Genomic DNA, 27,422 nt, shown 5'->3' with positions numbered 1-27,422 from the left:
TAACCAAACACGATTCCGATCCTTTCGGAATTCTTCGGGCTGGTCCGTCTCGCGTCCAGCACAAAATCGTAACCGTTCCCCACGCAGGGACAACTCACGGCCGCCGCAAAGGCCGGACAAGACCTGGTAGTCAAAAGCAGGCCAGTCGAAGCCCAAAGGAGGGAAACCTCAGACTTTCTCCTCATCATGACTCACTAACTCCGGAAGACACCCCACCCGTAGGCGGACGACTTTTGCTCTTTCAGCAAGTCTGGCTGCCTATTACAGAAGACAGGTGGGTCAGGGAAATAGAGTTCACTTCCAACCCACCGAACCGGTTCTTCCTCTCTGTTCCCCCAAACCCGCCAGCCAAGGCTCGTGCCTTTCACCAAGCGGTTTCTTCCCTTTTCTAAGCAGGAGTCATAGTACCGGTTCCCGCGGCCGAGCGTTTACGAGGGTTCTACTCCAATCTATTCGTAGTCCCCAAGAAAGGAGGCAGCGTACGGCCCATATAGGACCTAAAACAACTCAACGAATATGTACGGGTTCGTCATTTTCACATGGGAGTCCCTTCGGTCCATCATTGCGTCCATGGAGCAGGGAGAATATCTCGCCTCCATAGACATACAAGATGCATATCTGCACATACCGGTTGCTCCCGCCCATCAAAGATTTCTCAGGTTCGCAATCAACCAGAACCACTACAAGTTCATGGCTCTCCCGTTCGGACTCGCCATGGCTCCAAGAACGTTTACCAAGATCATGGCAGCCACCATGGACGTTCTACACTCCAGAGGCATAGTAGTCGTTCCATACATGGACGATCTCATCAAGGCGTCCACCTTCAAAGACTGCGAGATCAGCGTCTCAATCACAATCGACACTGAGTCGCCTGGGCTGGTTAGTCAATCTACAAAAGTCATCGACAACCCCAAGTCAGTCTCTGACCTTCCTGGGGATGCTATTCGACACCTCCAGGGGTCTGGTGCTCCTTCCCAAGGACAAGGAACTGGCTCTCCGCCTAGGAGTTCGTATCCTCCTCCGCAGCTCCCCACGATCTCTCCGGTTTGCCATGAGAATTCTCGGCAGGATGGGGGCAGCAATGGAAGCAGTCCCATTTGCCCAGTTTCACCTCGTGCCTCTCCAACTAGCCATTCTCAGGTCCTGGGACAGGAACCCTTTTTCCCTCGACAGGGAGTTCCGACTAACATCGTCAACCAGGAGGTCCCTGCACTGGTGGCTCAAGCCAATCTCGCATGCAACGGGGAAATCCTTTCTCACTGGTCAATGGAAGGTCCTGACCACCGACGCAAGCCTGACAGGTTGGGGTGCGGTGCGCCTACATCACAGGGCAAGTGGTCACCCGTGGAAGCGAACATGCCTATCAATATCCTGGAAATTCGGGCCATCTTCCTGGCGTTGAGAGCCTTTCGTCACTTACTGGCATCCTCTCATATCAGAGTACAGTCGGACAATGCCACGGCAGTGGCATATGTGAACCACCAAGGCGGGACCCGCAGTACCCAGGCGATGAAAGAGGTGACACATATCCTCCACTGGGCTTTCTTTACCTGGTGCGAATCTCGCAGCCAGAGCCCACTCCCTTATTCCCTTCCCAAAGTACTTGGTTTTCTCCAAACGGGTCTGGACGCCAAGCTGTTCCTCGGCTCGCTTAAGGGCCAGGTGTCAGCGCGCTCACTGCTTTTTCAGAGACTCATTGCTAACAAGCCGCAAGTAAGGACTTTTCTTCAGGGGGTTTCCCGATTGGTTCCCCCCTACAGACATCCACTGGAAATGTGGGACCTCAACCTGGTCCTGACAGCATTGCAGGGACCACCTTTCGAACCCCTTAAGGAAGTCCCACTCCGCCTTCTATCCCAGAAGGTGGTCTTTCTGGTGGCAATTACTTCGCTATGCAGGGTGTCTGAACTGTCAGCACTCTCCTGCAGACGGCCCTTCCTGGCTTTTCACCAGGACAAGGTGGTTCTCCGTACAGTCCCATCCTTCCTTCCGAAGGTTGTGTCCAACTTCCACCTCAATGAGGAAATTTCTCTGCCATCCCTTTGCCCGGTTCCGGTTCATAGAGTGGAGAAGGCTCTGCATACGCTTGACCTCGTCAAGGCATTGCGTATATACGTGTCTAGGACTGCGCCCTTCCGGAGGTCTGATTCCCTTTTCCTTCTTCCGGAAGGTGTCCGTCAGGGTCTGCCGGCTTCCAAAGCTACCCTTGCCAGGTGGATCAAATCCACCATACAAGAGGCTTACCGCCTTAAAAATTCTCCTCTTCCGGCCGGTATTACGGCACACTCTACACGGGTGGTAGGGGCCTCCTGGGCCATTCGGCACCAGGCTTCGGCACAACAAGTGTGTAAGGCGGCCACTTGGACTAGTCTACACATGTTTACGAAACACTAGAGTCCATACCCAGTCTTCAGCGGACGTGAGCCTGGGTAGACGGCAGGCGGTGGTGCCACAACTTTAGGGACCTGTCTGCACAATATTCGTCCATTGCTTCCCACCCAGGGACTGCTTTGGGACGTCCCATGGTTCTGTGTCCCCCAATGAGGCGACAGAGTAAAGGAGATTTTTGTGTACTCACCGTAAAATCTCTTTCTCTTAGCCTCTAATTGGGGGACACAGCTCCCACCCTGTTGCCCTTACGGGCCGTTGTTACGGTTGAGTTCTCATATTGTTCTTTGAGCTCGTACATGGTAGCCTTATTACAGGCATAGTTATGTTATTTCTGTTAACTTCCTCCTAATGCTTTTGCACAAAACTGGAGAAGGCTGACGCCGTCCAGGGGTGTATACTGCAGAGGAGGAGCCATAGTTAATCTTTTTCAGATTATGCATAGTGTCACCTCCTAGTGGACAGCAGCATAACACCCATGGTTGTGTCCCCCAATTAGAGGCTAGGAGAAAGAGATTTTACGGTGAGTACACAAAAATCTCCTTTTTTCACTCTTTGTTTCATTGCAGCCATTTGATAAATTCCAAAAAGGTTTTTTCTCATTAATGCACACTCTGCACCCCATCTTGACTGAAAAAAACAGAAATATAGAAATATTTGCAAATTTATTTAAAAAGAAAAACTGAAATATCACATGGTCATAAGTATTCAGACCCTTTGCTCAGTATTGAGTAGAAGAATCCTTTTGAGTTAGTACAGCCATGAGTCTTCTTGGGAATGATGCAACAAGTTTTTCACACCTGGATTTGGGGATCCTCTCTAGTTCTGTCAGGTTGGATGGTGAATGTTGGTGGACAGCCATTTTCAGGTCTCTCCAGAGATGCTCAATTGGGTTTAGGTCAGGGCTCTGGCTGGGCCAGTTGAGAATGGTCACAGAGTTGTTCTGAAGCCACTTCTTTGTTATTTCAGCTGTGTGCTTAGGGTCATTGTCTTGTTGGAAGGTGAACCTTCGGCCAAGTCTGAGGTCCAGAGCACTCTGGAAGAGGTTTTCATCCAGACAATCTCTGTACTTGTCTGCATTCATGTTTCCTTCAATTGCAACCAGTTGTCCTGTCCGTGCAGCTAAAAATCACCCCTATAGCATGATGCTGCCACCACGTTTCACTATTGGGATTGTACTGGGCAGGTGATGAGCAGTGCATGGTTTTCTCCACACATACTTCTTAGAATTATCACGAAAAAGGTCTGTCTTTGTCTCATCAGACCATAGAATCTTATTTCTCATAGTCTGGGAGTCCTTCATGTGTTTTTTAACAAACTCTATGCGGGCTTTCATATGTCTGGCACTGAGGAGAGGCTTCCGTCGGGCCACTCTGCCATAAAGACCCGACTGGTGGAGAGCTGCAGTGATAGTTGACTTTGTGGAACTTTATTCCTTCTCCCTACTGCATCTGTGGAGCTCAGCCACAGTGATCTTGGGGTTCTTCTTTACCTCTCTCACCAAGGCTCTTCTCACACGATTGCTCAGCTTGGCTGGACGTCCGGGTCTAGGAAGACTTCTGGTGGTCTCAAACTTCTTCTATTTATGGATTATGGAGGCCACTGGGCTCTTAGGAACCTCGAGTACTGCAGAAATTCTTTTGTAACCTTGGCCAGATGTGTGCCTTGCCACAATTCTGTCTCTGAGCTCCTTGGCCAGTTCCTTTGACCTCATAATCCTTATTTGGTCTGACATGCACTGTGAGGTCTTATATAGACAGCTGTGTGCCTTTACAAATCAAGTCCTATCAGTTTAATTAAACACAGCTGGACTCCAATGAAGGAGTAGAACCATCTCAAGGAGGATCCCAAGGAAATTGACAGCATGTGACTTAAATATGAGTGTCTGAGCAAAGGGTTTTGTTTTGTTTTAATGTTTTATTTATTGAAATCTGCAAGTTACATCAGAAAGAAAGCAATCAACAAAGTAGCTTACGAAAGTATTATATAACCTACAAATTCCACTTTTCGGGAGTTAAACAAATGGTTTGAAATATCAATACATGGCAAAAACTATTGATATACAGAGGTTTAAGGACAACAACAGCCTTAAAGGAACTTCCAGTAGCAAGAATATCTGGGTTCAAATCTGGGTTCTTTCCATCCACACGTCCTTGCTACATCACATATGCCATGATTTCAAACAAAGATGAAAAAGAACAAAAAAGAAAAAAACAGTATAGGGAATAAAGGGACAGAAGGTCAAGTAGTGAAAAGAGGAAGTTGGAAGATAGGGGTGGAATATAGGGGAAGCAAGGGGAGGGGGGGAGAGGGGAACACTAGGCAACAAGGGCTTCGTCTACTCTGATAAAGCCGAACAAGGAGGCCACTATAGCCTTATTTATTTTTACTAATGGATCTGAATCGGGTCCATGGGTGCCATACTCTTTCAAAAGCTGAAAGTGAGCCATTCACCAAGGCAGCCAGTTTGGCTACTTGATATAGCATATCTACCTTCTCTTGCAATTGGGATATACACTCACTGGCCACTTTATTAGGTACACCTGTCCAACTGTGTGTTAAGACTTAATTTCTAATCAGCCAATCACATGGCGGCAACTCAGTGCATTTAGGCATGTAGACATGGTCAAGACAATCTCCTGCAGTTCAAACCGAGCATCAGTATGGGGAAGAAAGGTGATTTGAGTGCCTTTGAACGTGGCATGATTGTTGGTGCCAGAAGGGCTGGTCTGAGTATTTCAGAAACTGCTGATCTACTGGGATTTTCACGCACAACCATCTCTAGGGTTTACAGAGAATGGTCCGAAAAAGAAAAAAAATCCAGTGATCGGCAGTTCTGTGGCCGGAAATGCCTTGTTGATGCCAGAGGTCAGAGGAGAATGGGCAGACTGGTTCGAGCTGATAGAAAGGCAACAGTGACTCAAATTGCCACCCGTTACAACCAAGGTAGGCAGAAGAGCATCTCTGAACGCACAGTGCGTCGAACTTTGAGGCAGATGGGCTACAGCAGCAGAAGACCACACTGGGTACCACTCCTCTCAGCTAAGAACAGGAAACTGAGGCTACAATTTGCACAAGCTCATCGAAATTGGACAGTAGAAGATTGGAAAAACGTTGCCTGGTCTGATGAGTCTCGATTTCTGCTGCGACATTCGGATGGTAGGGTCAGAATTTGGCGTAAACAACATGAAAGCATGGATCCATCCTGCCTTGTATCAACGGTTCAGGCTGGTGGTGGTGGTGTCATGGTGTGGGGAATTTTTTCTGGGCACTCTTTGGGCCCCTTGGTACCAATTGAGCATCGTTGCAACGCCACAGCCTACCTGAGTATTGTTGCTGACCATGTCCATCCCTTTATGACCACAATGTACCCAACATCTGATGGCTACTTTCAGCAGGATAATGCGCCATGTCATAAAGCTCGAATCATCTCAGATTGGTTTCTTGAACATGACAATGAGTTCACTGTACTCAAATGGCCTCCTCAGTCACCAGATCTCAATCCAATAGAGCATCTTTGGGATGTGGTGGAACGGGAGATTCGCATCAGGGATGTGCAGCCGACAAATCTGCGCCAAATGTGTGATGCCATCAAGTCAATATGGTCCAAAATCTCTGAGGAATGCTTCCAGCACCTTGTTGAATCTCTGCCACGAAGAATTGAGGCAGTTCTGAAGGCAAAAGGGGGTCCAACCCCTTACTAGCATGGTGTACCTAATAAAGTGGCCAGTGAGTGTAGATGGAGTAGTAGTTGTCTTCCAGTTCATAGGTATTAAAAGTTTTGCTGCTGAAAGAATGTGTTGAGTCAACAGAGCGGTATTCTTATGTCCAGTCGGTGACAGAAAATTTAAGAGCACTATCTCCGGTGTCAATGTAAGCTTTTTGCCCACAATTTCCCCGATATAATCCTCTACTAGGCGCCAGAACTGCAGCAGGGGTCGACAGGACCACCACATATGTAAGTATGTTCCCTCCGAGTCCCAGCATCTCCAGCACCTAACAGAAGACCCCATCCGCCAATGAGTGTTCTGCTTTGGTGTAATATACCATCTGGCGACTATTTTAAAAGAATTCTCTAGTGCTCTAACACACTGTGACGGGCCATGAGAAGAATTATAAATGTGTGATATTTGGTTTGGGGTAAACTTGTATCCCAAATCCTTTTCCCAATTTGTTATATAGGCTCTTTTGAGGCAACAGTCAGTTATATTTAAAATCTGGTAAATGGACGACATTATCTTTTTGGGTTTATCCTTTGTTGCACAGAGAGTCTCAAATGCAGTCAGTGGGCGGGTAACGTCTGCTCCTAAAAGATAATGTGCCAAGGAGTCTCTTATAGAGCCGAATTGTATAAAGGTCAAGCTGGAAAGCCCTGGTTGTTTCTTCAGTTCCTGAAAGGAGGGGAGTGTCCCATCCATCAATAGTTCATCAACCGCTACATTTGCCAGGGAGCCGGGTTTGATTAGATCTTTGTCTCGGGAATAAGATGCGTGTGGCATTATATCTGCCAACTTGAGTAAGGGGGACAAAGGGGGAACTAGAGTTTTCACCAATCCCTTCCACAATTTTAAGGTAGCTTTGGTGTGTATATTAGGTAGATTTTTGTTTATGTTTTTACAAGGATACGCCAAAAAGGTGGATCTCAGGGGATAAGGTGCTAGTGCTTCCTCCACCTCAATCCATTGCTTATTGTTAGGAGACCGCAACAGGTCTACCACTCTAGTAAGCATTGTCGCTTGGTAGTACCTTACTATGTCTGGAGCACCCATCCCACCCCTCGACTTGTTTAATGTTAATGTTCTGTATGCTAATCGGGGCTTCTGTTTTTTCCAAACATATCTGCGGAATAATGTATTAATTTTAAGAAGATACGATTTGGGGATGGTTATAAGAAGCATTTGGAAGACATATATGAACTTGGGTAAGATTAGGCTCTTCAGTAAATTTTTCCTTCCCATCCACGACACATACGAGTCCCTCCATGATTTCATGGTGGTTTCTACTGAGGCAATTAGGGGGGGAATATTCTGTTGAAAGAGGTCTCTATCCGAACTTCCTATCTTTACACCTAAATATTTGATACATTGTTTTGGCCAGGTGAATGGGTATGTACTTTTTAGTTTGGCTAAGTTACTCGGGGACATATGTATGTCCAGCGCTTCCGACTTAGACATATTTACTTTAAAATTGGAAATTTTGCTATATTGATCTATGAGATCCATCAATGTTGGGAGTCCCAGCAAAGGATTAGTCATTAAGATTAAGAGATCGTCCGCAAATGCCGCTATTTTATAGTGTGTCTTATTGATACGAATACCCTCTATTCCCTCATGTACCTGTATGGCGCTTAAGAGAGGTTCCATTGCTAGCACAAATAACAATGGGGATAGGGGACAGCCCTGTCTTGTTCCATTCTTTATAGTAAATGCATCTGTTATAAAGTCGTTAATCCTAATATGTGCCTTGGGCTTATCGTACATTGCCATTACGGCTGCTATAAACGCTTTGGGTATCTCAAACTTGACCAGCACTTCCCGTAGGTATACCCAGTCCACCCTGTCAAAGGCCTTCTCTGCATCTGTTCCAAGAAGCATCAATGGGAGTTTACGATTTTTTGCGTATTGAAGAAGGTGTAATACTTTGTGGACATTATCCCTTCCCTCCCTTCCACCCACAAACCCGGTCTGATTTAAGGAAATCAAATTTGGCAATGACTTGGCCATCCTTTTTGCCATCAGCCCTGCTAGGAGTTTTAGGTCCACATTAAGGAGAGAGATTGGCCTATAGCTACTACACAGCTCAGGATCCTTCCCCTCTTTGTGTATTAGGGATATTCTGGCTGTAAGCATTTGGTTTGGCAATGGGTGGCCTTGTAAAACTGCATTGCAGACGTTCAATAAATGTGGGAGTAGGAGGCCAGAGAAGGATTTATAGTAAAGTGCTGAGAATCCATCTGGATCGGGTGCTTTCCCCTTCGGGCACTTTGACAGGGCGGACTGCAACTCCCCCAGTGAAAAAGGTCTAGTAAGATATTGTTTTTGGGAATCAGACAAGACAGGAAGATCTAAAGTGTTTAGGAAGGACCTAGTGTCCATGCCTCTTTTAAGTGCGGAATCGGCGTTTTCTTCCGGACGGAGATTATATAATTTCTTATAGTAGTCAAGGAATGCCCGCTCCATGTGCTCAGGAGTTTGCGAGCTGAACCCTTGTTCATTCTTGATTGAGTTAATCAGCGTACGTGACTGCCGCTTCCTTAGTTGTGATAACATTAATTTGGATGCTTTGTCTCCATGGACGTACATTCTGTTTTTCCATGTTGCATAAAGCTTAGCAGATCTCGAGTTTAATAAGTCTTTAAGTTGTTGTCTTTTTTGTTGTAGCTTCTCTAAGCTATGTTGATCTATTTTATGTTTATGTGTAAGCTCCAGCTGTGATATACTATCATAAAGATCCTGGATTTCTTTTTGTTGAAGTTTATTTAGAAAGGAAGTGATAGATATCATCTCCCCTCTGACAACTGACTTATGTGCTTCCCATAGTATTTGTGAGGAAATTTCTGGTGAAGCATTTTGCTCAAAATATTGGGATAGCACTTTGTTTATACGCTTCTGTACCTCGGTACTTCCAAGTACTGACTCATTGAGCCGCCATACTCTATGTCGGGGAAAGGCTTTAGATAGTGAGAGTTTTAACAAAACCGCAGAGTGATCGGAGTAAATATTCGGGATTATTTTCGCCTGTTGTGTATTGGCGAGCATTTTACTGGATATAAAAATATAGTCTAAGCGGTGGTGAGATTTATGAGGGTGGGAGTAGAAGGTGTAGTCTCGGTCAGAGGGGTTTAGATATCTCCATGTGTCAATCAATTGTAGAGATCCCAATTGTGACTTTATTCTGTATAGATCTTTAGGTGAGAGCGAACTTTTCTGTTTGGTCGTGTCTAGCAAAGGCTCTAATGCAACATTCAAGTCCCCACCCACTATCAATGCACCCTCTCTAAAGCCATCAATTTTTCTCAGTGTTGAGAGTACCCATCTCAATAGTTTTTTATTTGGTGCGTATAGACTGCACAATGTTACAAGGGCACCATTTAGTAGACCTTTAACAAAGATGTAGCGACCCTGAGGGTCCGCCATAGTTTCTCTTAACTGGAAGGGCACTCCCCTTGCCACTGCTATTGAAACCCCTCTGGAACCGGATTGGGTGGTTGTCGCATGAAACCATTTATCATATACCGAGCTTTCAAAGGAGGGCAATTTATCCGGTTTGAAGTGCGTTTCCTGGATAAGCAATACCGCTGCCTGCTGTTTTTTGAATAGTTGTAATGTGTGGCGTCTAGTGTTTGGAGAATTCAGCCCATGTGCGTTAAAAGAGATAAAGGTGTGTACCTTATCCGTATCCATCATGTTTCTGTACACAGTAGTATCCTTGCAGCTCACGACGGAGACGAATCCCTGTGCCCATGGGGGTGGAGAGGGGATCTAGGTCAAGTAGAGCAGACGAGAGAGAGAAAAGGGTAGAGGAAACAAAAAAGTGAAGAGGGGGAGAACACAATATTAACACCATCCATGTTATTATGTTGCACAATATCATTGACCAATATGCCAACGTACCATAGTTACCTACTGACATTGTTTCATAGAGTGCCAGCTTGAGGAAAATTCCAATCAACCTTATAAACTAAATATGAAATATGAAATGCTCCATTCTAGGAGATTGCCCAGTTTGGGCTGTAACTAGATCTAGGTTAAAACCTTATAACGAATTATTGGATAGATGTGGCAGCAGTGCTTACCCATATTTGGAAAAGCACGCCAACCCCATCAAATTTGCTTCAACCATATTCGATACCCCAGCTGGGGTAGACACCAAGAAAATTTAACTGCAAAATCTAGGTCTAACTTAAAGATCAAGTAGTGTCTCTGGAGTCCTTAGGAGGCGAGGTCTTTGTTAGCTTCCTTTTCAGCCTTTGTGATTTTGGCATCAGGGCTATCTGCCACGCCGGGTTATCTGGTAGCGGGTGCAATAGGGTCGCCGAATGGAAGGGCTCCAGGTCTGGGTAAGCCTCCAGCTCAATCCCCAAGGATTCACATGCCTCTTTGATGTCTTGTGATGTTCTTGCTTGAATACTTTTGTCTCCTTTTGTTATATGTACTCCAAACGGGAACAACCATCTAAAACGGATGCCTTTTTTTATCAATGCTTCAGTGAATGGTTTCAAAATCCTCCGCTTTCTGAGAGTGTTAGCTGATAAATCCTGGAAAAGTTTAATTTGTGAGCCTTCATACAAGATCTCCTGCGCCTCCGGCGCTCTGCGGAGAACTAAGTCTTTTACTCGGTAATCGAGGAAGCGACAGATCACATCTCGTGGAGTTTCCCCTTGAGAAGGCCTCGGACGTAGTGCTCTGTGTACTCTCACCAGTTCGATTTCCTGTGGATCTGATTCATTAAGTAGACCTTTGAATATCTCTTGTGTTGCTTTCCATAACGCCTCAAAGGCCACTGTTTCAGGAAGGCCTTTAACTCTTACGTTGTTACGACGTTCTCTGTTTTCATGATCCTCTAACACCGTGTGAATTGTATGTAGTTGGATTTCATGGACCTTTAAAGAGTCTAGTACAGCGTTCGAACTTTGTGTCATGGCAACTTGCGAATTTTCTAATGTCTCAAGTCTGTGACCTTGAAGTTTTAGGTCGTGTTTTATCTCTGCAAGTTCTTGTCCTATTGGCTCGAGAGCTTTAGACAATATACGTTTGATGAACGAACGAGTGACTAAGGCCTCTGTTGCTGTGCTTCCCGTGTCAGAGTCACTCTCCGGTTCAGAATCTGAATCTTCTAATGAGGTCAAATCACGAAGCTTGGGTGATTTAAGAGAATCTGACGGAACCGTTTGTTTTTTAAGAAAATTATCCACGTCTGTTTGCGTAATGGATTTCGTAGATTTGGGCATGCTTTTTTGCGTTTTAACGCTAGATCTCCCCATTTTTGCAATTATCTAAAGAAGAGAGGAATAGAGCAGTTTGAAGATTAGAGTTCCTCTCGCTGGCTATGGATTCAGCTAATGTTCCATTTTATGTCCAATCTTATAGGTGATAAACAATGGAAAGAGATGTCGTTTTGGCTCTGGTCACTAGATGGCAATCTATAACCACGTTCTGTTAGTTTTCCAGAGAATCCTCTCTTATATCCGTTCAGCTTGGTATAACATGGGTTAATTAGAAAGCAGATAAGGGGGGGAGGGAAGGTGTAGGGACAGCACTGGTGGGGGGAGCGCTTAATACAGATCTAAGGCTCCTAATATTACTCCCTTCTCTCCTCGCACCCCTCGGGTCAGACAGTCTCAGGCCCCCACTTGATTGATCAGAGCTATCTCCTTTATTGCTACGGAGTTAGGTAGAATGACCATACTCTCCTGATTCTCTGTCCCCTGAATCAGACCCCCCTGCTCAAGACACTCCGTCAACTTGCTTCTGTTATTTCAGCGTTACCTCTGCTCCCGGAGACGCTTGATTCCCTCAGATCTCTCTCACTGTCTGCAGAGAGGGGAGGAGGCTGAAGCGTGCCGCTGCACGTCTATTCTAGGTCCGGGGCAGCGTGTCTTCTGCAAGCCCGACGGGACTATTTTCAGTGCTGCAGCGTGATACACACTCTCTGTAGCCGTCCCCCAGCTATGAGAACAGTAGCGCTTTTGTGTGTCCTGGTCTGGGGATTTCGCAGTGGTACCTTATCTGCCGGGGAGGGTCAGCTCCTGGGTCTCTCTTATCTGTCAGCCTTAGGTCAGGGGTGAAGTCTTCTGCCCGAGGTGATGGTGCTGTTAGCAGTGTATCCTTCCGCCACTCCGGCAATCTCCCGCCGGCAGGGCCCCAGTTAGATGAATCTCTTCTTTATCCCGAATGTGACTCGCCACTCAGGGTCTAGGCGATCCAGTGGGGTCCTGGTTTGGGTTGTAATGCGGGGATGGTATAAAAAAAAGCTCTGGTGATATTAGAGCCCCTTTTGGTGCTTTTGTCCGGGAGCTCAGGTTTCCTGCTTCTTGCTCCACCAACGTTCAGGCTCCGCCCCCTGAGCAAAGGGTTTTAATACTTATGACCATGTGATATTTCAGTTTTTCTTTTTTAATAAATGGGCAAAAATTTCTATTTTTTTTTTTTTTCAGTCAAGATGGGGTGCAGAGTGTACATTAATGGGAACAAAAATTAACTTTTTTGAATTTACCAAATGGCTGCAATGAAACAAAGAATGAAAAATTTAAAGGGGTCTGAATACGTTCTGTACCCACTGTATGTGTATTTCCCTGCTGAGAAAATTCGAGCTTATTGAAAGAAAAAAAAAAAGCTATATTGCATCCCATATCACTTCTCAAGTCCGTCACTGATCTCTGCACATCCAGCCCCCAGTCATGTTATTGTCCTGATGATGATCCTCATGGCCTATACTGCCTATACTGTATAGAGCCACATGCACACAGCACATCATTGCTGCAATCCAGATCTACAAAGAAATGTGGACACTGGATGCCAAGGAGAGTGATTTGATTGTGTATGTGTCTTTAATTTGATGGCAGTGCTGTTCGGTTTTTTTTGCGGTAGTGTCTTTCTATGATCATACAGAGCGGGCGGCTTCCAAATGAAGCTCCTCATAGAATGGACGTTATGCCTGGTAACCGCTTCATGGTTTTTGCACCGCAAAGCAGTTACAAGAAGTGGATTGAACATGTGCACAGCGATGGCGTTTATACATTGCTGGGCAATATGTTCCTTTTTCTGTCTGCTTCTTCAGGCGAACTCCCGGTAGCATGTTCCTGAGAAATAAGTCCTGTGCAGATACTGTAAGGCCTCCTTCACACGGGTGTATTTGTCATTATATTTCATCCATGTTATACAAATTAAAGTACGATACTAATATAAACCTACAGAGCTATCCACATTGACATTTTTCTTCCATATCTGCATTTCATATTTGCAGAATTGTGATCTATTTTACAGATAGACTGTGGACTGTGCGTACAATATGGATGCATCAGCATTTGACTAGTCTTTGCAGAACGTAAAAAAACAGCAATAAATGGAAATACAAAAGCAAACTGTTCTCAAATACTGAAGCATCTTGCTTTAGTATATGCCTGTATTACCAGATTAAATTTACGGCGTATCAAATACATTCACAAAAGAGGCTTCACTCAGAAAAATATCCCAAAATGATCTGAATAGATAAAATGCATTTCTGTGTAGATCATTACTGAAATGGCTTTTTCTTACTTTTGTATTTTATTTCTTTTCTCTTCCAGAAAGATTTAATGTGAAACCATCACTTGGCAAGCGCGCCATTCGCCTCATGTCTTCATCTAATCAAAACCAAAGCGAGAGCAGCCTGACAAACAGGTCATCCTCTTCCATGTCCTCCGGCTCTAGTACGTATTTATAAAAAGCAGGGCAGTAATATTTCTGAAATCTCCGCCACAGTGAATGAACCGCTTAGTTATGGTATAAATTCAGGCACACGAAGGTTTTACCATTCCTTACACCTGCATTATAGTCCCCAGTTGCATTAAAGGTTTTTTTAGGCTTAGGACAAAAGTTTGCAGTCACTTTGTGTGCTGTGCACACTGTCACGATTACCCAATATTTCCAATGTGTGTGGGTGATCATGTGGTTGGATGTATACGATTTGCATAATTGTGGTCATGTGCGGACTAGACATGTCGGACTTCTCTCAATAGAAGTGCATTGAGAGAAGCCAGACGACTAGTTGGCAAGTGACCACAATTATGCTAACCACATACAGTACATGCGGTCATGTATCCGCGCTCTTGCACCAGGAAACACAGGGGAATCGTGACAGTGTGAGCATCGCACACTGTCACAATTTTGTCAGTCAAACATAAAAACAGACCAGAACTAGTGTGTTACAGGTGCCAGCTAAGACAATGATTCTAAGGGAAAATAGAGCTGCACTCTGAACTATAAAGATTCAGAATAATACATTTAGAAAATTGGAATTGCATTACTGCCATAGAAAATAAGAAAACACCACATTATGTACATATGGAATATTGGAAAATTGGAACAGCACTATTGCTATAGAAAAATCAGAGTAAAAACAAGGTACTTAGTGCATAGTACTTAGTGAATAAATTGGCCAATATAAGTGAGCCCAATAGCATAGCCATCAACAAGGCGTCCTTCATTGTTGGGTCCTTGTCCTGATGAGGTACCTCTCCTGGGCTAAAAAGCCTTCAATTTATAGGTCAGCCTTAGGCTGATGGTAGTAGGAGTACCTTAATGTGGCGTTTTTCTATTTTCTATGGCAGTAATGCACTTCCAATTTTCTAAATTTATTATTTACGCAAAACTGAGAAAACTACCATACTGCAACATTGAAGGGCACCCTCATACCGCAATGTCAATTAGTGTTTATCATAACGTGTTCTATCTTTATATGACCACTGGACCAATCTGGACCAAATACAGACAATTCGAAAGGTTTTATACCAGGTTTCATATCTTTTGGATCTACTGTTCTAGAGATATTCTCCCCCAAAATATACTAAACAAACTAAAAGATTACCATATTTTTCAGACTATAAGACACTTTTTAGTAGGAAAAACTCTTGCTAGAAAGTGTGAGCATCTAATAGTCTGGAGGCAGCTTCCTGTAATGGCGGAAAACGTAGACACCGCATCTTTGCCCACCATAGAGAGAACAGCTCTCTCTTATCCTGCCACACACTGATCTATGTGATCATTGCAGAGCTGGAGAGGAAGCTACCAGACCTGCATGGAAGTTGTATGTCCTGAGCAGATGAAGGACCTTACACCAGACTAAAGGCCCTTTTACATTTAGCGATGCACCAGCGATCCAACCAGCGATCCGACCCGGTCAGGATCGCTGGTGCATCGCTAAATGATCGCTAGTGAGCTTTCATACAGAAAGATCTCACAGCGATGCAGCAGCGACGCAGCGCACGATACTTACCATTCACACACAGCGATCCTGACGTCCTCCCGCCCGCGTCCAGCGTCGCTCGTCGTCACAGCAGGAAGTCTCAGCAGGAAGCTGACGACGAGAAATGGAGCCGGACATTCTCGTGCGATCAGCGATGGACAGCGGGGGAGCCGGTCGCTGGTAAGTATCACACATAGCGATATCCGCTAGCAATATCGCTATAACGTCACAAAACCAGTGACGTTTTAGCGATATTGCTAGGGATATCGCTTAGTGTAAAACCCCCTTAACTCTAGGACCTTTCATGTTGTGATCAATCACATGCTTGAACGAACTGCAAAATGTGGTAGTATATAGTGTATGTGTGTATGTAAATGTGCATGTAGCAGAGCTGTGTGTCTATATATGTGCATAATGAAAAAAGAAAAATGCAGCACTCACCAATAAAGCTGAAAAACTGTACGTCTTTATTTCACATGAATTCCATCAACAGGTATGTGGACATGCAGGACACTAGAGGAATGCTAGGGGAGGGAGGTGCCGGACAATGGCCGTTTCGCGATTACTCGATGGGTCCAGGTACTTCCCTCCCCTAGCATTCCTCTAAACATTGAAATATTCATGTTTCTTCATGCAAGCACCTCCGTTTTTTGACTGAACTATACACCGCAATACTTCAGATAAATAGCTCCATCTGTTAATGTGGTGATTTGTGTGCCCTAGTTTGCCGTTCATCTGTTTGCTCTTTGCTGGGACTATATATGAATATGTAGCACAGCTATGCGTGTCTATATGTGCATATGTAGTTGTGAGTTGTGTCTATATGTAGCAGTGCTAAGTGCATATTAAAAAGTGTGAACTTGCTCCAGCACACTGCATTCACACCAACTTATATTCCAGTTCATCTCCTTAGGTTTTTGATTCAGTTTTTTTGCACTTTGTGCAAATAAGGGTGTGGCCTGCTTTTTCCTTGACATTATATTCAATTTATATAGTTCTCCATGGCTGTGTGACCATTAGCTGAGTCTCAGTCCTTTTCAGCCCTTATTCACATTGTCACTTGACATATGGTAAGGTTTTAATACTAGAGGTTAGGACTGTCCTGAATAGGGTCACCTTGACGTGGTGGCTTTTACTAAGGACCCTATATTATTTTCATGCAGTTTTGCTGTTTATTTATTGCAATATGTTTGCTTATTTTGTTTTTATCTTAGGTTTTGTCTGTTTAGTGGCCAATGTGATCTTGCAACTACATGTTGCATGTATACCAACTTACATTCCAGTTTTGGTTTTAAGCTCTGCTACATGTGCAGTGTGTGTCTATGTGCATATGTAGCAGAGCTGTGTGTATAATACACACTGCAGAGAAATAGTAACAATAGATCTAATGCCTCCATACTTTACCCTAGTACATTAATATTAGTAACAATGACCTCTTCACTTTACACCACCAAGGAAATTTTAATAAGAATAATGTTTTTCCTATTTTCTGCTGTTTTAACCTGGGATCTGTCTCATGGTAAGGTGTGTCTTATAGTCGCATAAATATGGTAATTTTACGGCCAAATGACTCTGACCAATCTGCCCCAAATTTGGCATATAGGTAAATCGGGCAATTATGTTGTGTTTCAGCTCTTTAGGACCTACTGTTCTCAATATATTAACAAAAAAAAAAATCAAACACAAAAGCAAAGATTAATTTACGACGAAGTGAGTGAATGAATATGGCCCAAATTTGCCACATAGATAAATCAGGCACTTCAGAAAGTTTTAGATCAGGGTAAAATTCTAGGACCTACCATTCTGTACATATTCACAAAAAATATCTGAATGTTCTGCTTGTTAGTATCCATTGTGACAGCTCCGTCTTCTCCCATATCTGTGTCCACAGGTCAGACTGATATCAGAAGTAAAACAAGTGTCAGTTTCAAAGAAATCAAAGTGAACCAAGGAGATAGAAGCTACGTGTCCTCCAGCGTGAGCTCAGCATCACCCTCCACATTAAGTGCACCTTGACCTGAAACATATGTGCGTCCATTATTCACTGTGATTTCTTACCACTCATTGCACAATTTATGGTCTGAGGGTAAATAAAATGCAGTTATTCACATGAGCAAATTATTATTTTCTAAAATGTCAAATCTAAATGTAAATCATAAAGTCATTATAGAAAAACTAAAGTCAAGTATGAAGATTGCCCTCTGTGCAGTGTAATGAACACCACATTCTGTGTATGCAAAAAGTAAATCTGGCCACGATCGCATGGAAATTACAGGATTCTTCAGGATTTTTGTTGCAGATTACTTCTTGCCTCTATTTGCGGGGGATACTTGGCCATTCACGTGACCTCACTATAATGATGGTAAATGAGAATCAAGGAAATTGTTGCTTATAATGTCAGAAGCAGTACTCCAGAGTAGGTATTTGGATTTTTTTTCTGGATCTTTACGCCCCAGTAGCAGCAGTAGAGGACCTGTGACTGGTGCCCAAGAGTGGTGCATAAGTAAAGTAATTCAAAGAGTGTGTACCTGTGTCATGTATGTCTCCCTTAGGTCTGTCAACAGCAGCACAACTCCTGGTATCCTGCAGATCATAAGTACACTATTCCCGGGGACTAGATTTGTAAGGAGTGGCAGGTAGGTTAGTAGTGGAATCTAGCACTCCCTCTCTCCGATGTGAATTCTTCTATCCACGCTTAGGTCAGTACTGTGCAGTAAAAGGTCCGAGGACAAGACAGACCTGATCGAAGCCAGAAATAACTGGTGTAAGAAGTTGGCCTATGAATACATAATTTTAGATTTAGTTACTGCCCAGACAGGGTTTTCTATGCTGGAAACTGCTTTGTTAGACTTTATAAAGAAATACAAGTTTTGACTGTTAACGCCAACCATGCTCCCAACACAAGGCCGGCCTAGGCAGTATTTTAATCTTTACCATCATGATATATTTCTTTGCATTGAAGATATATTTTCTGTATATGTTGAGGTTATGTTTTGCAAAGTTTTTAGTTAGGGATTAAAGGGAATCATGAAAGTGCTGTCCAATCTGCAGACCTCATGTTATAAGGCAGGTGGAGCAGAGTAGATTGATATCAAATGTTGTGAGAAAAAAGGTTTGGTATAACCTGAGTTTCAGTGATTTACATCTCTGCTCTTTCTGGGATTTTCGGTATAGTGGGTGGTCCTAACATGGGGCCTGCAGATTAGACGGCATTCTCATGATGACAGGTTCCCTTTAAGCAAATTGCAAAGTCCTGTGCACAAAGCCAGTGCTATGCTTCTAGAGAGAATATTTTCACACATACAAGATCTGATTCATCAAGGAGTTTTTTAAACCAGAATTGTGGAGTAAAATTCCTTGATATGCTGCCAAATGTTTGTCTCGAAGTTTTGTATAAAAAAAAAAGTAAAAAAAGTCTCAACCAGCTTTGCTACAGTGGGCAGAGCTAAGGCAGGAGTGTGGGTGGTAAAGCCCGCTCAACAAATTCATAATTTAGGCCACAGAAGGTGTGTAAATTATGCCAGAAATGCACCACAGTTTTAAGATGTGCCAGATTCATTAGGAGGTGCAAGCCAGTGTTAATGTATTGGGGCTACATGGTGCGTAGCGCCCGCGCAATGCTTTTCAGTGAGAACACCTCCATACATTTATGCTATCTTTTTTCTGTAGAATTGAAATGGACAATTTTTTAAACTTTTAACATATACAAATTAATCCTAAACAATATAATAAAAAAAAAAGTCTCATGGCACCCTGTGAATTTGGTACCTTGTAATTTAAAAACAGGAGGGAAGGATCCAGCGAGAAACTAGCAGTCAGATCTAGCACTCCCTCTCTCCGATATGAATTAATCTATCCACGCTTAGGTCAGCACTGTGCAGTAAAAGATCAGATCTTGACGAAGACTGCAAAGTCGAGAAACGCGTTGATCTGACAACAATGTGTTTTTTTGACTGACAACTTTGTGCGTCCATGTTTCAAATAATGGACTAAAAGTTATTTTTTAGACTGCTATTTTCTCGCTGGATCCTTCCCTCCTGTTGTTACATATGTTTGCTTCAATGGAACCGTGCTGAGTGCCAGCTGTCTAACAAGGAGTCTACACAGTGGTGAGCTGACTTCACATTCCTTCTTTTTTTCCTAGTAATTTATACTTATGGCCACTTTCATGCAATTTTACATAGAAAAACAATGGTTTGGAAAATGAAGAAAACTTGGAGATCAATCAAATGTTAATTTTTTTGCGTGTGAGTGCTATCAGTGTTTTTCACTGATGTTACTGGTACCTATAATAGTGAATGGGGCCGTTCACATGTTCTTGTTTTATTTTTTTGGTGAAATCGTGGAGACATGCATGTCTATGGGTTCATGACAAAAATTGGACAACACAGATACCAAATGATACAGAAACTTTTTTTGTTGGTTTTTTCACCTGAGAAAAACTGATGAAGCGTGTACCAAATGCTGATTGTAAAAACTGATACGCTGATCAAACGCTGATAAAGAAAAAAACCCTGATGAAACTGATGAAATTATTCAAGATGTCACTGATGTCTGAATGACCCACTGGGGTTTGGCAAGTTCATCTTCCGCTTAAGTCAACTTGCATATTCAGAAAATCATCAAATCTGTCAAGTCCAAAAGTCCGAGTAATCCAAATGCCAGTAAACATCTGGAAGGAGTTTGGATGGGATTCCTCCAGCTTCTCTGGTTTCCTCCGACACTCCAAAGATATGCTGATAGTGGATTTAGATTGTGAGCCCTAAAAGGGGACAGTGATGATTTCTGTAAAGTGGAATTAATGGCGCTATATAACTGAGTAAAATAAACATTGCAAACCCAGAATCAAGTATCCAGATTAAAGGACAGAAGTTTGGACAATACAGTTGTGCTCAAAAGCTTACATACCCCGGCAGAATTTTTGCTTTCTTGGCCTTTTTTTTCAGAGAATATGAATGATAACACCAAAACTTTATCTCCACTCATGGTTAGAGGTTGGGTGAAGACAATTATTGCAAACTACTGTGTTTTTTTTTTTTTTTTTAAATCAAAATGACCTTGATCAAAAGTTTATATACCCTGGTGATTTTGGCCTGATAACATGCACAGAAGTTCACACAAATGGGTTTGAACGGCTACTAAAGGTAACATCCTCACCTGTGACCTGTTTGCTTGTAATCAGTGTATGTGCATAAAAGCTGAGTGAGTTTCTGGGATCCAGACAAACTCTTGCATCTTTCATCCAGCCAGTGACGTTTCTGGTTTGTGAGTCATGGGGATAGCAAAAGAATTGTCAACGGATCTATGGGAAAAGGTAGTTGAACTGTGTAAAACAGGAAAGGGATACAAAAAGATATCCAAGGAATTGATAATGCCAGTCAGCAGCGTTCAAACTGTGATTAACAAATGGAAAATCAGGGACTCTGTAAAAACAAACCCACGGTCAGGTAGACCAACACATATTTCATCCACAACTGCCAGGAAAATTGTTTGGGGTGTAAAGAAAAACCCACAAATATCATCAGCTGAAATACTGGACTGTCTGAAAATCAGTGGTGTGGCTTTTTCAAGATGCACAATAAGGAGGCACTTGAAGAAAAATGGGCTGAAAGGTTGAGTCGCCAGAAGAAAACCATTGCTGCGCAAATGCCACAAAGTATCTCACCTACAATAAGCAAAACATCACAGAGACAAGCCTGAAAACTTCTGGACAAAGGTAATTTGGAGTGAGGAGACCAAAATTGAACTTTTTGTCCACTACCATAAACGTTACATTTGGAGAGGTCAACAAGGCCTATGATGAAAGGAACACCCATTTCTATTGTAAAGCACGGAGGTGAATCGCTGATGTTTTGGGGATATGTGAGCTACAAAGGCACAAGAAATTTGGGCAAAGTTGAAGGAAAAATGAATGCAGCACGTGATCAGCAAATACTGGAGCCAAATTTGCAGTCATCAGCCTGGAAGCTGAGCTTGGGACGTACTTGGATGTTCCAACATGACGACAATCCAAAACGCAAGGCCAAGTCGACCTGTCATTGGCTACAGCACAACAAAGTGAAGGGTCTGGAGTGGCCCTTTCAGTCTCCTGACCTCAATATCATTGAGCCACTCTGGGGAGATCTCAAGCTCGCAGTTCATGCTAGACAGCACAGGAATTTATAGGAAATGGAGACTTTTTGCCAAGAAGAGTGGTCAGCTTAACCATTTGAGAAAATAAAGAACCTCATCCAAAACTACCACAAAAGACTTCAAGCTGTCATTGATGTTATTTCTGTTTTTCACTCCCGTTCTTCCCAGAGCCATAACTTTTTTATTTTTCCATCAATATAGCCATGTGAGGGCTTGTTTTTTGCGGGACAATTTGTACTTTTGACCGACAGCATTGGTTTTACCATATCGTGTACTCAAAAATGGGAAAAAAATTCCAAGTGCGGCGAAATTGCAAAAAATAGTGCAATTCCACTTTTTTTAAAATCACGTTCACCAAATGCTAAAATTGACATGCTATTGATTTTCCAGGTCATTACGAGTTCAGACACCAAACATGGCTTGGTTCTTTTTTTATTTAAGCAGTGAAAAAATCCAAAACTTGTAAAAAAAAAAATAAAATAAAAAATTTAACCATTTTCCGGGACCATTTTTCGTGATCTAGGGTTGGGTGGGGACATCAGATCACTTGTATATAGCAGAATGCTTAACTTTCTATGAGCGCCGCCCAACAATGACAATCAGATGTCTCCAGGAGACCTCTGGTTGTCATGCCAACCTATCGGTGACCCGCGATCATGTAACGGGGGTCACCGATGGGCAGATTTGCGAGTGGATGGCCGGAAATGTGTGTTAAATGCTGCTGTCAGAGTTTGACAGCTAATGGGTTAATAGTCGCAGATGGATCGCGATTCCACCCGCGGCTGTTCTGGGCACGTCAGCTGTTCAAAACTGCTGACGTGCCGTAAAAAATGTGGGCTTACCGCTGGAGCCCACATCAAAGGGGGAGACAACATGCGCCATACTAGTACGGCGCATGTCGTGATGGGGGTAAGAAATGAGGTATGTGAACTTTTTGATCAGGGTCACTTGGATGTTTTCACTATGATTTAAAAAGAGAAAACACAGTAGTTTGACAATAAGTGGCTTCACCCAACCGCTAACCATGAGAGGAGAAAAGTTTTGGCGTTATCGCTCATTCTCTGAAAAAAAGGACAAGAAAGCAAAAATTCTGCCGGGGTATGTAAACTTTTGAGCACAACTGTATGTAGTTTCCCTACGTTGCTGAACTCCAGGAGACGCAATACAACTTGATGCTGTTTTATTATCAACTCATTTCAAAGTAATCAGACATCTTCATCCGGATATAAACAGAGTCAGGGAGCTGTGATTATATCCTAATGATGAATTTGAAACGCGTTGATAATAAAACAGCATCAAGTTTTATCATGATTCCTGGATTTCTCCTTTGGATTTCCTGCAGCAGCACAGAGGAACTACATATTATCTACACTTCTGTCCCTTTCTGCTTTGCTTACTCGTGGATCTGCAGCAGCTGATTTATTCAAGCTTCATTCTTGTGTGTTACCACCTGCGCCAGGTGAGCAAATTCCCTGCTTTTACACCTCCTATTATGCTTTCTGTCCTTCAGTTATCTCCAACAACCCAGATTTGGTGTAGTGGAATCTCAGATTTACATCTGCTTTTTATTTTACCCCTGCAGCAGAAAAAAGTTTGACAATGACAGAATTCACACACACACATTCTGATTAGTCAGAGTTATGATAACAAAATAATCCTATATCTCCATTCCCTGGGGAACTAGAAAGGTGTACCAGCTGTGAACTTTCTGCTATCGCCCTCTTACACATAGAACCAAGCAGTAAAACTTTTCATCTTGATCCCAATGTAAAAAAAAACCCTGCACCCCGAATTATGCCCCTAGATCCTGGTATCACTTGGCAGGTGTCACACTTGCGAGAAACTCACAGAAGTCTCGCATCTCAATACCCGGCACTGCCGCCGGCACTTGGACAGGAGCGTGCCGCTGCATGTATTTCTATGCAGCCGCACACTCCGGTCCTGAGTGCCGGCGGCAGTGCCGGGTATTGAGATGCGAGACTCGTGCGAGTTTCTCGTAAGTCTGACCCCGGCCGAAAAGCTGTGATTCTGCCCTTTAATATATAACATTCCAAGCAGCAATCATGTAGTATAGAGGGATTACTAGCAGCTTTCTTGTGTTGCAGTATCGGTGGAGCCAGGCTCCTATAACGACAATGGCCACAATATCCAGCCCATGGCGGACTTTATAAGCTTTATTCTGTAAATAGAACATCTGTATAAACCAAGGGAACATCTATGATAAAATGTCAGTAATGCAGATCTTTACAACCAGTGGTGAACTACACAGTAAAAGGTACAGTACAAACTTGTGTGCTAAATCTTTACATTGCTTATAAATGGTAGTAAATGTCACAGTTTAATTTCCTGGCCCTACAGCACTGCACTATCCACCGAGCAGCTTATACCGAGTAGTGTGAACAGAAGCTAGTTAGTATTACTCCACATATACAGTACATATGGGGAACGTCCTGGACACAGCAGGACAGGACATGGTGGTCTTTGGCCAGTCAAATATTCTTCATTTTCTTCTATGTTCATACATTTGACTTCACCATTATCAAACACAAAGGTAAAACGGCTGCATCAGAACGACGTCTGGGAGATCATCCTGCCACCGCTGCTGTTCCTCATCCCTTCTGTCCTTGGGTGTATATTTGTGAGAAGCATCTGTATACTCCACACATCATAGACTTAATCCACACTCAGAAAGGGTTTAATCGTATCCCGGTGCCTAAAGGTGAGAATGGGTTAACCTTCGCCCACATTAATGCATCGTTCAGTGATATAGCTGATTTTCCATCTTCTAGAAAGAACACTGGGCCCTGCGTAATAAAAGAAAAAAACATCATTGTAATGCAGATAAAATACAGTTAGGTCCATATATATTTGGACAGAGACAACATTTTTCTAATTTTGGTTGTAGACATTACCACAATGAATTTTAAACAAAACAATTCAGATGCAGTTGAATTTCAGACTTTCAGCTTTCATTTGAGGGTATCCACATTAAAATTGGATGAAGGGTTTAGGAGTTTCAGCTCCTTAACATGGCCACCCTGTTTTTAAAGGGACAAAAAGTAACTGGACAATTGACTCCAAGGCTATTTCTTGGACAGGTGTGGGCAATCCCTTCGTTATGTCATTCTCAAGCCGATAAAAGGCCTGGAGTTGATTTGAGGTTTGGTGCTTGCATTTGGAAGGTTTTGCTGTGAAGGAAACATGCGGTCAAAGGAGCTTTCCATGCAGGTGAAACAAGCCATCCTTAAGCTGCAAAAACAGAAAAAACCCATCCGAGAAATTGTTACAACATTATGAGTGGCAAAATCTACAGTTTGGGACATCCTGAGAAAGAAAGAAGGCACTGGTGAACTCATCAATGCAAAAAGACCTGGGCGCCCACGGAAGACAACAGTGGTGGATGATCGCAGAATAATCTCCATGGTGAAGAGAAACCCCTTCACAACAGCCAACCAAGTGAACAACACTCTCCAAAAGGTAGGCGTATCAATATCCAAATCTACCATAAAGAGAAGACTGCATGAAAGGAAATACAGAGGGTTCACTGCACGGTGCAAGCCACTCATAAGCATCAAGAATAAAAAGGCTAGACTGGACTTTGCTAAAAAACATCTAAAAAAGCCAGCACAGTTCTGTAAGAACATTCTTTGGACAGATGAAACCAAGATCAACCTCTACCAGAATGATGGAAAGAGAAAAGTATGGCGAAGGCGTGGTACAGCTCATGATCCAAAGCATACCACGTCATCTGTAAAACACAGCGGAGGCAGTGTGATGGCTTGGACATGCATGGCTGCCAGTGGCACTGGGGTCACTAGTGTTTATTGATGATGTGACACAGGACAGAAGCAGCTGAATGAATTCTGAGGTATTCAGAGCCATACTGTGTGCTCAGATCCAGCCAAATGCAGCCAAACTGATTGGTCGTCGATTCATACTACAGATGGACAATGACCCAAAACATAAAGCCAAAGCAACCCAGGAGTTTATTAAAGCAAAGATGTGGAATATTCTTTAATGGCCAAGTCAGTCACCTGATCTCAACCCAATTGAGCATGCATTTCACTTGTTAAAGACTAAACTTCAGACAGAAAGGCCCACAAACAAACAGCAACTGAAAACCACCGCAGTGAAGGCCTGGCAGAGCATCAAAAAGGAGGAAACACAGCGTCTGGTGATGTGCATGAGTTCACGACTTCAGGCAGTCATTGCCAACAAAGGGTTTTCAACCAAGTACTAGAAATGAACATTTTATTTACAATTATTTAATCTGTCCAATTACTTTTGGTCCCTTTAAAAACAGGGTGGCACATGATAAGGAGCTGAAACTCCTAAACCCTTCATCCAATTTTAATGTGGATACCTTCAAATGAAAGCTGAAAGTCTGAACTTCAACTGCATCTGAATTGTTTTGTTTAAAATTCATTGTGGTAATGTCTACAACCAAAATTAGAAAAATGTGTCTGTCCAAATATATATGGAAACCATATGCTATAAAAACGATAAAGTTTTATTATCGATCAATTAAAAAGCATTGAAGTGCAATGCAGTACATATAGGAGCAGTTAATGGAAAAAGACAAAGACCTAAAAACCAGGTACACTGAACTTCATAAAGAAGTATATGCATAAATATTAATCTAACAGTCCATATTCAGAGCTTTAAGAAAAAAGCCTCTAGAGAAAATAATTCCCTAATAAATATACAAGTGTAAAAAGGGACTATATTCGAAACGTTTTACATATAAAGCCCGTAGAAGCCAAAATCATAGAGTGGCAGAAATATATATTCACTATTCAAGAAATGTAACATACAGGGTGTAAGTAAAGTGTATAAAAAATAAGTCCATATTTAAATGGCCTACAGAAATAATGGCATACAGCAAATAAAGCAGATCCTCAATCCCTAATAGATGTAGATACCAAATTTTAAGCGTAATGGAGTAAGCAAATAGGCTAAAAAAAGGACATTGTGCCGTCATAGGAGCCCAGAACCGCTTACAAACAATATAGTATAAGGTAAATCGAGGGAGAGGAAAAGGTTACGAGCTGCTGCTGCTGGGCAGATACTGTACCTGAATGGCTGAGGCACCCCTGACGCGCGTTTCGCGGTAAGGCTTTATCTCAGATGCACGATCCCTTGTTTGTAAGCGGTTCTGGGCTCCTATGACAGCACTATACCCTTTTTTAGCCTATTTGCTTACTCCATTACGCTTAAAATTTGGTATCTACATCTATTAGGGATTGAGGATCTGCTTTATTTGCTGTATGCCATTATTTCTGTAGGCCATTTAAATATGGATTTATTTTTGACGCAATTTACTTACACCCTGTATGTTACATTTCTTGAATAGTGTATATATATTTCTGCCACTCTATGATTTTGGCTTCTGCGGGCTTTATGTGTAAAACATTTCGAATATAGTCCCTTTTTGCACTTGTATATTTATTTGGGAATTATTTTTCCTAGAGCCTTTTTTCTTAAAGTTCTGTATATGGACTGTTAGATTAATATTTATGCATATACTTCTCTATGAAGTTCAGTGTACCTGGTTTATAGGCCTTTGTCTTTTTATTAACTGCTCCTATATGTACTGCATTGTGCTTCAATGCTGTTTAATTGATTGATAATAAAACTTTATCATTTTTATGGCATATGGTTTCCTTTTTGTATGATTTATGAATCGAATGGAAATGCCGTTTCTATTGGGCAATATCTAACATTTTGATATTTCCAAATATATATGGACCTAACTGTATATAATACACACTGATGAGAATTCCTGCTAGAGAGTCGTATACTAATCACAGGACTCCGAATGTTGGTGTGACACCACAAGCAAGAAAATACCTGCTCTGTGTGATGTACTATTTGCAATAGTTTTATGTTCTGAATTATACGAGAAAGCATGAGAAGAAAATGTATTCTACTAAGTCCAACTGTATAAAAATAAAGTT

The 27,422-nt window shown here is 42.7% G+C and overlaps 2 protein-coding genes across 6 annotated transcripts in view; one reads left to right on the top strand and one right to left on the bottom strand.

The window, feature by feature from the left end:
- The window catches only part of SPATA4 (spermatogenesis associated 4), a 50,326-nt gene extending 32,882 nt beyond the window's left edge, over window positions 1-17,444 (top strand). The window contains exons 5-6 of the mRNA XM_073577704.1: window positions 13,676-13,798; window positions 17,225-17,444. Coding sequence (XP_073433805.1) covers window positions 13,676-13,798; window positions 17,225-17,349 — 248 coding nt within the window. The 3' untranslated portion in view covers window positions 17,350-17,444. The remainder of the gene's footprint in view (window positions 1-13,675; window positions 13,799-17,224) is intronic.
- A 6,168-nt stretch (window positions 17,445-23,612) lies between these two features.
- The window catches only part of WDR17 (WD repeat domain 17), a 217,495-nt gene continuing 213,685 nt past the window's right edge, over window positions 23,613-27,422 (bottom strand). For all 5 annotated transcript variants that reach the window (XM_073577634.1, XM_073577644.1, XM_073577626.1 and 2 more), the window contains one exon: window positions 23,613-24,269. In XM_073577634.1, coding sequence (XP_073433735.1) covers window positions 24,150-24,269 — 120 coding nt within the window. In that variant the 3' untranslated portion in view covers window positions 23,613-24,149. The remainder of the gene's footprint in view (window positions 24,270-27,422) is intronic.

Source organism: Dendrobates tinctorius, unplaced genomic scaffold (genome assembly GCF_039654945.1).
Source record: "Dendrobates tinctorius isolate UK_male_01 unplaced genomic scaffold, ASM3965494v1 ptg000008l, whole genome shotgun sequence".
Classification (NCBI taxonomy): domain Eukaryota; kingdom Metazoa; phylum Chordata; class Amphibia; order Anura; family Dendrobatidae; genus Dendrobates; species Dendrobates tinctorius.
Note: the sequence above shows the minus strand (reverse complement) of the source record. Positions and strands in the feature narration are given on the sequence as shown.